Here is a 16,161-nt window from a genome sequence, read left to right as displayed (position 1 = left end):
CTGGCCATCTTCTTCCTCCTGCTGGGCTCGGTGCCTGTGCCAGCTGAACAGCCAGCCCTGCCTCAGCCTCTCTTCTTGCCCAGACCTTGGCAGAGCCCAGAGCAGGGCTCTCTGCACACCCCTGCACGGGACACGACTGGGGCTTGGCTGGGACCTCATCGCAGTTTACAACGGCCTCAAGAAGGGCAGCGGAGGGGGAGGTGCAGATCTTCTCTCTCTGTTGCCCAGTCACACAACACGTGGAAGTGGTACGAAGCTGCGTCAGGGGAAGTTCAGCTTGGACATCAGGAAAAGGCTCTTCCCTGAGAGGGTGGTCGGTCACTGGAACAGGATCTCCAGGGAAGTGGTCACAGCACCAAGCCTGTCAGAGTTCTAGGAACATCTGGAGGATGCTCTTAGTTGTGTGCGTTACTGTTAGATAGTCCTGCAAGGAGCACAGAGTTGGACTCGATCAGCCTTATGGGTCCCTTCCAACTGGAAATATTCTATGATGTTCAAGCTGAGGAATAGTCCATCCCATGCAAAGAAGGTAAAGCTGGTCAGGGACGTAAACTCAGGGGCAGTCTTGGCTGCAGCAACCATGAGCAGGTGAAATTCAGGATCCTGAGAGCAGGCTTTGACCTCTTGAGTGTCCTGCTTGGAAGAATCTTATGGCATACGGCCCTGGAGAGAAGAAGTTGATGTTCAAGGACCTCATCTTCAAGCCCAAGAATGGTCCATCCTGAATACATATGTGCGTGTGGTTGTCTGTTTCTGGGGTAACTGGGGAGATGAGGGGATCCAAGGTCAACTTCTGGATTGACTGCAATTCCTTCTCTGGGAGGGACCTAAATTGACCTGCTCTGGGAGGGATCTAAACCCTGTGTGTGTCATAGGGACATAGATTTTCCACTAACACACCCAACAGGACAAGGAGAAATGTCAGGGTTGGGGAGGCGAGGAGAAATGTTGTATATGCAGTGATGGACCTCAAGGAGAAAGCTTTTCCGACTTGTCCGCACCTCCTTAGGAGACACTCTGCTTAGATATCAATTGGAGAATTCTTCTATCACTTCCTCAAAGTGCTCTTTACGTACCTGTCTCTTTACCTACCCTCTTGAAACTTGTCTAATTCCATGTGGCAACTCCTTATCCACCGAGTGGTCCGTCCATCAAACCCATGTCTCTCTAGTTTAGAGAGAAGGATGTCGTGCGGGACAGTGTCAACAGCTTTGAACAAGTCCAGGTAGATGATGTCTGTTGCTCGTCCCTTGTCCACCGATGCCGTCACCCCGTCATAGAAGGCCACCAAATTTTTCAGGCACGATCTGCCCTTGGTGAAGCCATGTTGGCTGTCACCAACCACCTCCTTGCTCTCCATGTGCCTTAGCATGGTTTCCAGGAGAATCTGCTCCATGACCTTGCCAGGCACAGAGGTGAGGCTGACCGGCCTGTAGTTGCCCGGGTCTTCCTTGTTCCCCTTTTTAAAAATGAGGGTTATGTTCCCTCTCTTCCAATCATCGGGGACCTCACCAGACCACCACGACTTCTCAAATACGATAGCCAGTGGCTTGGCAACTTCATCCGCCAGTTCCCTCAGGACCCGCGGATGGATCTCATCAGGTCCCATGGACTTGTGCACCTTCAGGTTTCTCAGATGATCCCGAACCTGCTCTTCCAGTACAGTGGGCGGTTCTTCATCCTCACAGTCCCTGCTTGCGCCTTCCATAGCTTGGGTGGTGGGACAGGAACCCTTATCGGTGAAGACTGAGGCAAAAAAGTCATTGAGTACCTCAGCCTTCTCCATGTCCTGGGTAACCAGGACACCAGTTCCCTTCTGGAGGGGGCCTACATTTTCCCTGCACTTTCTTTTGTCCCCTACGTACCTATAAAAGCTCTTCTTGTTACATTTTATATCCCTGGCCAGATTCAGTTCTGCCAGGGCTTTGGCCTTCCTTTCCTTATCCCTGGCCACTCACACAGCCTCTTTGTAGACCTCCCAGGCTACCTGTCTCCATTTCCACCCTCTATAGGCTTCCTTCTTTAATTTCAGTTGGTCCAGAAGCTCCTTGCTCATCAACGCCAGCCTCCTGGCCTTTTTGCCCGACTTGTTCTTAGTTGGGATGCACCTCTGCTGAGCTTGGAGGAGGTGCTTTTTGAATGTGGACCAACTTTCCTGGGCCCCTCTTCCCTCTAGGGCCACCTCCCATAGCACTTGGCCCATCAGGTCCCTGAAGAGGCCTAAGTCTGCCCTCTTGAATTTTAGGGCAGAGAGCTTGCCGTGTAGTTTCCTTGCTGCCCCGTGGATCTTGAACTCCACCGTGTCGTGGTCGCTGCAGCCAAGGCTGTCCTTTAGTTTCACATCCCCCACCAGCCCCTCCCTGTTGGTGAGCACAAGGTCGAGCATGGCACCCCTCCTTGTCGGCTCCTCTATCGCCTGCAGGAGGAAGTTGTCATCCACGCATTCCAGGAACCTCCTGGACTGCCTGTGCCCTGCCGTGTTGTCTCTCCAACAGATGTCAGGGTGGTTGAAGTCCCCCATGAGGACCAGGGCCTGTGACTGTGAGGCTGCTCCTATCTGGCTATAGAGCACTTCATCTGCTCTGTCTTCCTGGCCAGGCGGCCTGTAACAGACCCCTACCGTAACGTCCCCTGTCCGTCCCCATCCTCTAATCTTGACCCATAAGCTCTCTGTCAGCTCCTCCTCCATTCCCAGGCGGAGCTCCACACACTCCAGCCGGTTGCTGACATAGAGAGCGACACCCCCTCCTCGTCTCCCCTTCCTGTCTTTTCTAAAAAGCCTATACCCCTCCATGTTGACGCTCCAGTCGTATGTGTCATCCCACCACGTCTCCGTGATGCCAACGAGGTCATAGCCCTGCTCATGTGCAAGCATCTCCAGCTCTTCCTGTTTATTCCCCATGCTGCGTGCATTGGTATAGAGACACTTCAGCTGGGCCCCCAACAAAGCCGACTTGCTGGCTGGAGCGACAGGGTTCTGTTGGATCGCAATTTAGGTTAATTTGCACTTATCTGTGATCCTTCCTCAGCTTCTGGACCCTCGGTGCTGGCACTGGCGCCATGCTGACAGCAGTGGGCTGAACTGTGCTCCCCCTCCCCCAGCAACACTAGTTTAAAGCCCTCCGGACGAGCCTGGCAAGTCTTTGTCCAAGCACACTCTTCCCCCTCTTGGTTAGGTGCACGCCACCCGCCCCTAGCAGCCCGGGCTTCTCAAAGCACGCCCCGTGATCTAGATACCCAAAGCCCTGGCTGTAGCACCACTCCCTGAGCCAAGAGTTAACCTGCCAGATACGTCTGGCCCTTTCAGGTCCCTGCCCTTCGACCAGGAGGATTGACGAGAAGACCACCTGCACCCCAGAGCCTTTGACTGTTGAACCCAGAGCCCTGAAATCCCTTTTGATGTTTTTCAGAGTGCTGCCAGCTGTGTCGCTGGCCCCCACATGAAACACCAGCAGTGGATAATAGTCTGTGGGCCGTATGAGGCTAGGTAGTCTCTCGGTGACATCCCTGATACGAGCCCCCGGGAGACAGCACACCTCCCGAGAGAGCGCATCGGGGCGGCAGATGGGTGCCTCCGTACCTGTCAGGAGGGAGTCACCCACTACTACCACTAGACTCTTTTTCTTGGTAGCGCTAGTTATTACACGAGCCGGGCGCCCTACCTCGCACGGCTCCCGTGCCTCCCCCGAGGTGCTGGGTCTTACTTCTTCAGTCTGCAGAGCAGCAAAGCAGTTCTGCAGGGGCACTTCGGGGTTCTGGGGAAGCTGCTTCTTCTTCCTCCTGCACCTTGCCCTTGCAGCTTTCCATTCAGTGGCGAATCGTGCCAACTCCGAAGCTGTTGCCTCGGCTCATGAATATGAGCAAGTGTATGGATGTACGCGAATGTGGCAAAGTGAGTTATGTGCATAGGAATATGAGCAAGTGTATCGATGTACGCGAATGTAGCAAAGTGAGTTATGCGGATGGGAATATGGGTGAATGTATCGAAGTGAACAGGATCTGAGCACAATGGACAAAGCAAGAGTACGTGCTGAAAGGCAACGGTACGATGGACAAAGTAAGAAGTACGTGACTGAAAGCAGGACACAGGCAGAGGGAACCGTTCGCATGATCAGAAGTCCTTAACCAATCAAATTATTGCTTTAGGCACATGGACAGTACATGCTAACCAATCAATAGAGGGCTTGCACATGAACAGGAACTAAAATATCTACATAAACTGAGCTATTAGGGCAATAAAGTGGCATTTGCTTGATTACATTGTTCGGTGTGCAGTGTCCATGACTTCCGCATCAACAAGTTGAGGTAATGAATTAGCTGTGCAGGCTTCAGACCTGTGGCTGTCTAGCAACAGAATGGTTCAATTCCACCTGTTCAGGCACCAGACATCAGTGCATAGTTGTTTAGAGCACAGTCCAGTTGTTAGAGCACAGTCCAGTCATACAGAGCCACCTCAGACCACACTGCAAGATAAGCAGAGAGCCAGCTTCTCTCACTGTTTCCATGCTTTTATATCCATAGGTCCTCTAACCACCACCAGGTGTCCCTTATCTTCTTCCCACCAGCAGGTGTCCTCGATTTTGCTTCTCTTAGAAAGTCCCTTATTGGTCAATCCCAGGGCTTCTGATATTCATCGCCCCCAACACTGGACAGCTTGTGGTGTGGATGGCCAAGGAATCAACCCCTGAATGAAGATGTCAGGCAGCAGTAGTAACACAGGCAGAAAAGCCTTCAGTGTAATAAGTGTGCAGGAAGTTTTCACTTTAAAAGAATTTTAATGTTGCCTTTTTCTTCATTGCTAATGGACATGAACCAGCAAGCTGATGAACATTTTGAGTGGAGAAACTGTGTCCCAAGGACATGTTTATACTCATAGAGTTCCCATCTGCATTTCACATCTAAATGGAGCTGTGAGCAGTGAAGGGTGGAGAAGCTGGGCAGACCTCACTGTTATTGCTTTGCTCTAAAGCAGTGCCCACCAGTGGTATCCACAGTGGGGACCCACCGGTCAGAAGCTTGGAAGAGCAGCAGAGCTCAGTACAGCTGGTCTGCAAGGACAGCGTCCTCCCAGCTCAGCAGAGAGATATTCAGTTGGAACTCAAAATGGAATCCAGGGGCATCATAATGAGTGACACAGTGAGCATCGATGCCTATCAGCTTGGAACATCCATCACACGATTAACACATGAATAGCAGGTGGCTTTTCCAGGACTCATTTCTCAAGGGACAGAGAAAGCTGTGGGTACAAGCAGTCTCATGCACACCTTTCCCATCACATGCAATTTGACTACCAGCCAACCACTTGATCCCGTAAATACGACAGCCAAAGGGAGCCTTCCCTGAGCTCTCCCTGCCCAGCGCCGTGGCTGCATGGCGCTGATCTCCCCTTGAGCTGGGACACCTCTCCCGTTTGCTCCTCCAGGCTGAGAGATCTCTTACAAACAGCAAATCTTTGGTACGTGACCGACATCGCACATGGCCTGGTATCACAGTGCACCAGGATTTTGTATTGGTAACGGTGATTCTGTGCTGATGACTCTGAATCATTGTTACATCCTCTGCGCAGTCACAGGCTGAACCTTCCCATCAGCCTTTGTCAAGTCACACTGTTACACATCGCATTTCAATAAAATCACTTTTGCTGATGCTGTTGACTGTGGTTCTTTAAGTGATCTGAATGGCCCATCCATGACAACTGCTTCATGAGCAATTAGTGAACAAAAAAGATAACGTGTGGCCACAGATGGATTTAGGAAGAGCAGGTGTAGGTAGATCCGAGATACTCCATTTTGCGGGCAACTTTCAAAAAGGCCCAGAGGATGAGCTGGGGAGGTGAAGGCTGCTTAGCTTGACTTTGGGTGAGGAACATGTCCCACAGTGTGTCCTCCTGGATTGCACTGCTGGGTTTGTGCAGGAGAGGGTGACTGGATGAACCCAGGGCTGATGATGCCTCACCATCCTCTGTGCTTCCCATGATGAAAGGGCTGCATTTGCGGGGGAGGGGAGGGCAGTGTCATCTACCAGCACTGTGTCAAGACTTTGAATACCATCCATGTGAACACCAACCATGAACAAAGTTCTCTTCTCCAAGAACACACAGGCTGGAGGGACGGGCCAACAGGAACCCCACAACATCCAACAAGGACCGGTCCAAATTCCTGCCCTAGGGTCATGAAGACCTTGCAGAGACAGAGATTAGGGATTGCCTGTCTGGGTCGCAGCTCTGCAGAAAAGTCTCTCATGGTCCCACGTATGGGGGCTTTGACAAAGAGCCTCATCAATGGAAACCATTCTGTGTGAGTGACTCAGTCCAGCCCTTAAAATGAGTCAGGATGAATCCATTCCTGGCCAAGGCCACACAAACACTGAAGGGAGGCCCCTGCAGCTGCCCAGATTTGGCCTTAACATGGTTAGCACCTGGGGCCTGCCTGCAGAAGAACTGCAATTACACGGATGTGCCCTTGGAGCCGCTGTGTATGGGCTGGGCTCCAGTACTGGGAGCCCTCATCCCCACGCTCTGACCCCCTCACTGCTACCTGCCACAAGGAGGAGCTGGGTTTGACTCCTAGTCATGGTCACCGTGTGACAAAGGTGAGAAGGAGGATGTGGTCTCCATTGGACAGCTGGAGGAAGGGACACAATTTTAGGCTCTGGTGATAAGTAGCAACTTGGAAGAAAACAGACCTCTGATAGAAGCATAGAGGGATTTTGGGTTGTGGAATTTGTTTCTTCTTTGCCTCTACTTGGGTAAGTCCAGAGACGTGGCACAGTTTTTCTGCGCTGGGCATTGGTCATTTTCACATTTCCCTGCCCCCAGGAAGAGCCCTGAGTCACAGGTAAGGGACAGGATCTGCCTTACCAGGCCCGGGGGCTCTTGCCATTTCTGCTTTCTGACAAAACCAAGAGTTTTCTCTGCACTACAGCCCCCTGCACAGGGCCTTTGCCTCCCTGCACTCACAGCCTCCAATGACCTGCTCTAATGAGTCCCTGGGGAGGCTTTGTCAGGAATGGCCCCCAGTGGGGCCCATCAATGCTCCAAGGTACTCTGGGCTTTGCTTCTGACTTTAACTGCTTGAGAAGTTGCTTCAATCTCCTCTCAGTCCCTGGAGTTCACTTAAGGAGCCCCAAAGTCACCATGGGGCTCGTTAAAATATAGAAAGCCCTAACGAGCTGTGTCTCTTCCTGTAGTTTTCCTCAAGTCTTCAAGATCTGTACAGGTAATGAGAGAGGTTTCACAGGGGAGTTAAGGAGGAAGATTTCAGCGAGCACTTAACAAGAATGCTGCTGGATTTTCAAGTTTATTTTTAATTACTTTTCAGTTTAAAAGAGTTGACAGAAGCATTCTCTAAGGGATATCGCTCCAAGGTGTCTCCTCAGGATGACTGGACAGGTAGAAACAGCAGTCCCTTGCGGTCTGACACTGTATGGACAACCGTGCTCCTCACTTCTCACACCTCCCCATTGCTGTCATTGGCCACCTGGGACTCACATCACTGCTCCTTGCATCACACTTCTCCACTGATCTCCACCGCTGGATGTTACAGCTCCACTGCGCCAGCTCCCTCCTGCTCTCCTTCGAGAACTGCCTGCGCACAGGCACAGCAGCAATTTTCCTTTTCACAAAGAGAGCAGGAAAATGATTCCTAGACAATAAAGCACACTGCACAGCCACACGCCAAGTACAGGCTGCATCCCATGAGATTGCCTTTCTGCAAAGGAGAGCCTTACGAGAAATATTTTAGGCAGGCAGATTGAGGAGAAAACAAAGGTGTTTACAGACAGAATTAAAGAGTTGGCTGAGGAGACAACTGGGCTTCTGAAAGACAGGCAAGCTTTTAACTCCCTGGAGCTCAGAGCAGCAACCAGATGGGTGCGAGGTATCTGAATGAACAAAGAGTTGTGGGAGGAGGAAATTGGAGAATAATTGAAGTGGCCTTTGTCCAGACAGCCTGCACCCAAAAACACAATGTAAGAAACCGTCCTTGTACCAGGACAATTGAAACCATACGAACGATAAGAGAAATTAAACACAGCAGATACGGGCAGAGTGGCGGCACAGACATTACAGGGGAAGATCGATATTTCTTTGGAACATCCCCTGTGAGAGCTCATGGGATTGTAGCGGTCTTATGCTTATGAGGAGAAGCAATTGTTGCATACAGGCTGCATGCTTGGGGAAGAGCGGCTGGAAATCTGCCCAGTGGAAAATGACCTGGGAGTCTTGGTCAACAGCTCTCTGGCGATGAGCCGGCAGCGTGCGCAGGTGGCTGATGTTGCCAATCGCATCCTGGCTCATATCAGAAACAGCGTGGCCAGCAGGACTGAGGAAGGGATTGTCCTCCTGTACTCGGCACTGGTGAGAGTGCACCCCGAGTGGTGGGTTCAGTTTTGGGCCCCTCAGGACAAGAAGGACATTGAGTTATCTGGAGCGCATCCAGAGAAGGGCAATGAAGCTGGTGAGGGGTCTGGAGCACAAGTCTGATGAGGAGCAGCTGAGGGAACTGGGGTTGTTTGGAGAAAAGGAGGCTGGAGGAAAGGAGGCTGAGGGGAGACCTTATTGCTCTCTCCAACTGCCTGAAGGGAGCTGGAGCAAGGTGGGTGTTGGTCTCTTCTCCCCAGGAACAAGTGACAGCAAGAGAGGAAACAGGCCCAGGGTGCACCAGGGCAGGTTTGGATTGGATATTAGGAAAATTCTCTTCACTGAAATGTTTACCAAGCAGTGGAGCAGGCTGCCCAGGGAAGCGTTGAGTCACCATCCCTGGAGGGATCTAAAAGACCTTAGGGACACAGCTCAGTGGTGGACTTGGCAGTGCTGACTTAATGGCTGGGCTCAAGGCTCTTAGGAGAATTTTCCAACCTAAATGATCCTATGATTCTACCGACCGCTGACGTGAAGCACAGGGAGGTGGGGAACGCTCTTGTGCCGGGCACAGACACTGAAGCTCTGGCAGCACACGGAGCCGTTACCTGACAGCCGTTCACAAGAAGCATTTCCACCCCACCTTGTGCTCCTTGGGTCATGGCCGCAGAGCACGCCAGGAGCACAGACACCACCAGCGATGGACGTGAGACATGCGCTGTGCCGCGCGCACCTGCTGCCAGCAGAAGCACCATCCCATCCCAGCTGCCTCTGGGGCAAGTTGCCCTGGAAGTCCCTCCCCTCTACTGGTCACTTGCTTTGTTGTGATTGGCTGGAAGAAGCCACCACTCTTTCTGCTTTACCCAGAAGTACATCTGACCCAGAAGGCCTTTCCCTTACCTACAGGGGGGCTGCCATGTGTATATGTGTGTACATTTGTAGTTTTTAATATATAAGCGTTTATAAAGCCAGAGAAATGAAATACATGCAGCTGTTACAACGCAGGTGTAAAATGGATAAAGCCTTCTTTTATAATAGCCGGTGGAATGGACAATTAGCGTTACACTAATTGTAATTTGTGAGCAGACAGAGGAGTACAAAGCGGGGTGGAGGCCCCACACTCTGCCAGGCTGCAGCCCTGACGTATCTGGGCAGAGGGACCTTCAGGTGGGCAGAGGGGATCCAAAGGGTGGGGAGGACACAGAGAAGCTGGAAGGTGCCCAAAGGCCATGGCCCTCTCCCAGGAGGCCACCAAGGGGCCCTTGGCGCAAATCCTGTCCCGTACAAAGAAGAGCCCAATCCTGTGGGCTGGACTGGAGGCGGCCTGGCCAGGGGGAGCCTGGGGACTTGTGGTGCCAGAGGAAGGGTCCTTCTGACCCACAGCTCTGCAGTGCTCTAGCAAGAGGTGAAGGAGTGAGGAGGGCCAGGGCAGGCTGGAAGAAGGCAGAGGGGCTCTGCAAAAATCTCAGGGAGGAAATAATTGCTGAAGCTTGGAGCTGAACCAGGGACCTTTAGATCTTCAGTGGAATGCTCTCCTGCTCTCCAGCTGAGCTACTTCAGCCTTGCCTCAGCAGCACTTGTCCCAGTTCCACCCCTCCCTGGCCACAGGCAGACACACATGATGACAGCTCCTCAGCCACGTTCCCAAGAAAAATCTGTGCCCAGTGCTAGGCAGAGTGGACCTTGCCTCTCCCATTCTCCATGGCCAAGTGGGCTCCAGGTGTGGAGCAGGTGCCAGCTGACACTGGGAGTGCCAAAATATGTGTTTTGCCTCAGTTACAAGGGTGACAGTGGTGAAGGCCAGTAGGCAGGCCATACATGTTCAACTGTGAAGGCTGAATGTGGAAGAAGTGTGGGGCTGGTGGAAGACCTCTCCCATGGAGAGGAGAGGGCCCTGGAGAGGCAGAGCTTGTGCTGGTGCCATAGGGTTTTGCTTCATTCTGGCATGAGCAAGAGTGGTTTTTCCGTATTTTGAGGACATATTTAGGGGGAAAGAAGACTTGAAAACGTTTAAGGATGGTGACTGCCCAGGAAGTCAGGAAAGTCTCTCCGAGTGCTTATGTGACCTCATGAGTATGACCTGATGGACCTCATGGTCCTCATCTCCAAGCTGAACAGTCTTTTGACTTTTGTCCCTTGCCTCTCGTCCTCCCACCACGCATCACAATGAGGAGCCTGGTTCCATCTTAACTGCCTGATGGGTACTGAAATGTTGCTGTGAAGTTTCCAGAAGCCTTCTTGTCTCTACAATGAACAGTCTCTGTTGTCCACCAAGACCCCAGGGCCTTTTCCACTGAGCTGCAGCCCAGCCAGGGCTGGGTGCCCAGGGTCAGGCACGCCAGGGGCTGGACTGAGCAGTTCTCCTCTCTGAAATCCATTACGATCATGTTGGGCCAGTCTTCTAACCTGTTCAGTTTCATCCAGAAGGCAGATCTCCACTGCATATGCCATCCCATTGCCTGAATTTTGTGTCATCTGCAAATTCTGTCAGCTGCTCCAGGACACTGATAACACCATCAAGTCCCAGGAGAGACCCCAATGCATCCAGTCACTCTCTTACTCCCCTCTTTGCCCACCTCTCAAGACTGCAGCTTCCAAGGTTCCATACAAGAGCATTGTGCGAGATGGTGTGCGCTGGGTTGACCTTGGCTTGCGGGCAGATGCCCACTCAGCCACGATCTCACTCCCCCTCCTCAACAGTGTCGGTGCCCACAGAGTGAGCAAACCCTGCTCTCCCCAGATCCAGAGGGAAGAAGGCCTGGGCTGCACAGCGCTGGCAGGAGGCCGTGAGACATTATGGTCAGTGGAGATCCGACAAATAAAGGTGGTGGAGAAGGGAAAGAGAGAATCACAGCTCTCCGTGTGCAAAATCACTCCAGCGGGGCAGAAGGACACCTGTACAGGTTTCCGTGCATGTCCTGAGTAGGAAGAGGTTTCGCTATCCTAAACTTGGGCACCTGCTGTCATTTCCGTTTGCCAAAGGAATTTCCCAACAGCCTCCAAGATGAAGCCCCAGACACTGCCCTGTCCCTAAGAACTGCTCCACCTGAGCCTGCAGTCTCCTGCACAAACCTTGGGCCACCTCGGGCACCTCAGCTGTCACCAGGGCTTTGCATCTAAAGAACTCCCTGCTGCCCTCCATCTCCAGTAAGGAGGAGGGGAGCTGAGAGAAGGAGCTCACAGGCAAATGCCCTTTTGTGCTGAGCTGAACAGGGGCAAGAGGAATCCCAGCTCCTGTGGGTTTGTGGTGTGCATGGAAGGGAGCTGCGTTCTCTTGTAGCACCAGGACTAGACCCAGGGTGAGATGCCTGCACTGACTGCGCTGAATCCCTTCCCTCAGCAGGAGTAGAGGAGATCCCTCACTTTGGGTATTCTGCCTGCTGACGGGACAAGGCCAGGTGGGGCTCTAGGAGAAAGTCTTTGGGTTTGCTCAGAAAAATCTTTCCTAACTCTTCATTCACACTTCTTCTAATGACAGGACACCATGCACAGAGGAAGCCTATGTCCAACAGCAGCTCCATCACCCAGTTTCTCCTCCTGGCATTTGCAGACACGCGGGAGCTGCAGCTCTTGCACTTCTGGCTCTTCCTGGGCATCTACCTGGCTGCCCTCCTGGCCAATGGCCTCATCGTCACTGCCATAGCCTGCGACCACCGCCTCCACACCCCCATGTACTTCTTCCTCCTCAACCTCTCCCTCCTAGACCTGGGGACAATTTCTACCACTGTCCCCAAATCCATGGCCAATTCCTTGTGGGACACCAGGGCCATCTCCTACTTGGGATGTTCCACCCAGGTCTTTCTGTTTTTCTTCTTCCTTGGAGCAGAGTATTCTCTTCTCACCGTCGTGGCCTACGACCGCTACATTGCCATCTGCAAACCCCTGCACTATGGGACCCTCCTGGGCAGCAGAGCTTGTGTCCACATGGCAGCAGCTGCCTGGGGCAGTGGGTTTCTCAGTGCTGTCCTTCACACGGCCAATACATTTTCACTGCCACTCTGCCAGGGCAATGCTGTGGACCAGTTCTTCTGTGAAATCCCCCAGATCCTCAAGCTCTCCTGCTCACATTCCTACCTCAGGGAAGTTGGGCTTATCGTGGTTAGTCTTGTATTAGGCTTCAGCTCTTTTGTGTTCATTGTTGTGTCCTATGTGCAGATCTTCAGGGCCGTGCTGAGGATCCCCTCTGAGCAGGGACGGCACAAAGCCTTTTCCATGTGCCTCCCTCACCTGGCCGTGGTCTCCCTTTTTCTGATCACTGCCATGTTTGCCTACCTGAAGCCCACGTCTATCTCCTCCCCATTGCTTGATGTGGTGGTGGCAGTTCTGTACTCACTGGTGCCTCCAGCAGTGAACCCCCTCATCTACAGCATGAGGAACCAGGAGCTCAAGGGTGCAGTCTGGAAACTGGTAACTGGATGTTTTTCTACCCCAATGAAGTGTCCATCGTCTTCTGCATAGCAGTTATAATATAGTTCATTGCAGGCTCAACCTATCTTCTTTCTTTTTTTTCCCGTTTGCTGTGGTTTTTTTTAATTGTGATCATGTTGTAATCCCCTTTCTAATTCACTGTTGGCTTTTCTTTTCTGACCTAGTGGCTGTGTAAATGTAAATGAAGGGCCATGCTCTCTATGTGTTTAAACAAATTAAATGGCACTTCAGCACCTTTTTTATTTCCCTGAGATCCTTCCTCCAAGGTCTTTTTGGAGCTGCAGGGACAGTCATTGTGTACATAGACTGAGGGGAAAAGAGCTCCAGCATGTCAGCGCTGCCCAGGAGCACCAGTGTTTGGTCTTCCAGGGCTCTTCTCTTTCCTCTTCCGCACTCTCTGATCCTTTGTGTTGATGTGAGGCCTGAGTACTGGCAGCTTGGCCACAGTTCTTTCGTGTGGTAGTCCTATGACCACAGGCAGAGACAAGAACTGGGCACTTCTGTGACAGAGCTGGCCACCAGAACGTTATTTCCATAAAGAAAGGTGATCTCCTCAGGGCGGTGCTTGAAGGCTTAGGGCTTCTTCCACAGTTTCTCTCAAGAACATGACCAAGAAATTGTCCCGCAGATGAAAACGCCAGTGTCCAGCTAAGCAATGTGAGTGTGCAGGGTTGGGGTACACAGCAGAGTCCTTGCACAGCCAGGCCTCCTGTGAGAGACCTGAAGAACCAGCACAGCCGGGTCTGATCTGTGCCCATGTTCGCTTGACACTCTGGGGTAAGTCTCCCAAGGCAACCATCATGGAGTAGCCCCTCACAACCACCATTTCCAGCACTGGCCTCTCCCCAGTTCCTTGGTGGTTCTTTGTCCCTCCATGGAAAGACACTGAATGTGTGGGTCAGGACTCTGTGTTGGCCCTCTGCAGATGAGATGTAAGCCTGCACATCATGTACATGAGGTGAGGTGAACCTGAGTGAGCACGAATACCGTCAACTGCTCCTTGGGGTTCCATTCCAGGCACTTGAAGGACAAGAAAGGGATTGCTGAACCAAAATAGGCAGGGGAAAGAAGGGCACGTTGTGTAGATAAAATTGTGCGAGGCCTTTGACATGGTCTCCTGTGGTGTCCTTCTAGCCAGATTAGTGCTATCTGGGTTGAAGAAGTGGACGTTGAGTGAGAAGTTGACTGGATGATCACGCCCAAATGTCCACGTTGGTTAGAAGTTCTCTGTGCAGCCAGTTACTAGTGGCATCCCTCAGCAGCCAGCACCTGAGCCAACACTGTTGAATGTCTTTATCATCCCCCTGTATGATAGGGTGGAGCACACTTTCAGCTCCTAGTGGATCATGCAAAGCTGGGCGGAGGCCTTGAACAAACCGATCCGGTTCGCCCTGCCTTGAGCAGCAGTGAGACAAGCTGATGTTCATGGCTCTCTTCAAACCTGAGTTATTCTGTGGTTTAATGAATCTTTCCCTTGGACAGGATTTTGAAGACAGAAGAGGTGAAGGAAAAATAAAAAAAAAAAACCACTTAAAAGAGGCAGAGCAGGAGATATAAAATGTGCCAACATTGGGTTTTTGCTTTTGCCTTTGCCTGCTTGAAGGCTTTGTTCCGTCTCTTCTCAGTGTCTGAGGGTCATAAACTTAACCTCAAATCCATCATGGGCTCATAAAAACACCAAAAGTCCTTACAAGCATTGTCTCCTCCATCAGTCGCCGAGGCAACAGCTTCGGAGTCGGCACGATCCGCAGCGGCGCGGCACAGCGCAGCGCAGCCAGGGGATTCCCGAAGCAGTGAAACTCAGGGGGGAGCGGAACGAGGCACCAGGAGCCCGCAGCTCGTGCGAGAGCGACTGATGAGACGTGGGTGGAGCCAGGGGGCACCGGCGGTCCGGCCCCTCTCCCCGTACAAAGCAGGCCCTAGGGAGCGCCAGCGACCCGGAGCACAGCGAACAGGATGGGCAAAAAGGGCGTGGCGCGGCAGGAAGGGCGTGGCACAGCAGTTAGCGCGGCAGTTCATGCAGGAAGGGCGTGTCAGTGAGGGCGCTGCCCCGGGGCACTTGGTGATTCATGCCTCTCAGGGCGACATGGCCAACACCCGCCTGAGAACAAAGGCTGCACCTCCGGCCGGAAGGTCTGCACCGGCACCCTCTGCGGCGGTCGATGCCTCCGTGCAGACAGAGCAGCTGAAGGGGGAGGCTGCAGTGCTGACCTCGGGCTGCAGGCAGTGCCTGGACCCTGCTCCCGGGGCAGGGGCAGGGGGCAGCCCTGACTGCAGAAGGTGGACCCAGGTGGAGGAGCTCCTGTGGCAGGTGGCTGAGCTGCAGGAGGCGGTCAGGAGGCTGCGGGACATCAGGGAGGCAGAGAGGGAGCTGGACGCTTGGTTCCAGGCACAGTCTGCACCGGAACCACAGCACCCAGTGAACCAATCAACCCCCCCGACACTGACACACAACGTAAGCAAGCAGGCAGAAGATGCCACTGAATGGAAAGCTGCAAGGGCAAGGCGCAGGAGGAAGAAGCAGCAGCTTCCCCAGAACCCCGAGGTGCCCCTGCAGAACAGCTCTGCAGAGTGAAGAAGTAAGACCCAGCACCTCGGGGGAAGCACGGGAGCCGTGCAAGGTAGGGCGCCCGGCTCGTGTAATAACTAGTGCTACCAAGAAAAAGAGTCTAGTGGTAGTAGTGGGTGACTCCCTCCTGACAGGTATGGAGGCACCCATCTGCCGCCCCGATGCGCTCTCTCGGGAGGTATGCTGTCTCCCGGGGGCTCGTATCAGGGATGTCACCGAGAGACTACCTAGCCTCATACGGCCCACAGACTATTATCCACTGCTGGTGTTTCATGTGGGGGCCAGCGACACAGCTGGCAGCACTCTGAAAAACATCAAAAGGGATTTCAGGGCTCTGGGTTCAACAGTCAAAGGCTCTGGGGTGCAGGTGGTCTTCTCGTCAATCCTCCCGGTCGAAGGGCAGGGACCTGAAAGGGCCAGACGTATCTGGCAGGTTAACTCTTGGCTCAGGGAGTGGTGCTACAGCCAGGGCTTTGGGTATCTAGATCACGGGGCGTGCTTTGAGAAGCCCGGGCTGCTAGGGGCGGGTGGCGTGCACCTAACCAAGAGGGGGAAGAGTGTGCTTGGACAAAGACTTGCCAGGCTCGTCCGGAGGGCTTTAAACTAGTGTTGCTGGGGGAGGGGGAGCACAGTTCAGCCCACTGCTGTCAGCATGGCGCCAGTGCCAGCACCGAGGGTCCAGAAGCTGAGGAAGGATCACAGATAAGTGCAAATTAACCTAAACTGCGGTCCAACAGAACCCCTGTCGCTCCAGCCAGCAAGTCGGCTTTGTTGGGGGCCCAGCTGAAGTGTCTCTATACCAATG

At 53.0% G+C, this 16,161-nt stretch overlaps 1 protein-coding gene across 1 annotated transcript; it reads left to right on the top strand.

The window, feature by feature from the left end:
• The first annotated feature begins 11,830 nt into the window (after positions 1-11,830).
• On the top strand, positions 11,831-12,817 carry LOC147596630 (olfactory receptor 14A16-like). The gene has a single exon (XM_086769572.1). The coding sequence runs from the start codon at positions 11,831-11,833 to the stop codon at positions 12,815-12,817; it is 987 nt and encodes a 328-aa protein (XP_086625698.1).
• The last annotated feature ends 3,344 nt before the right edge of the window (positions 12,818-16,161 follow it).

This window comes from Chlamydotis macqueenii, chromosome W (genome assembly GCF_036417535.1).
Source record: "Chlamydotis macqueenii isolate bChlMac1 chromosome W, bChlMac1.mat, whole genome shotgun sequence".
NCBI classification, from domain to species: domain Eukaryota; kingdom Metazoa; phylum Chordata; class Aves; order Otidiformes; family Otididae; genus Chlamydotis; species Chlamydotis macqueenii.
Note: the sequence above shows the minus strand (reverse complement) of the source record. Positions and strands in the feature narration are given on the sequence as shown.

What these genes read in the sequence shown, in the direction of transcription:
- LOC147596630 (XM_086769572.1), top strand. Translation starts at nt 11,831, where the DNA reads ATGACAGGACACCATGCACAGAGGAAGCCTATGTCCAACAGCAGCTCC.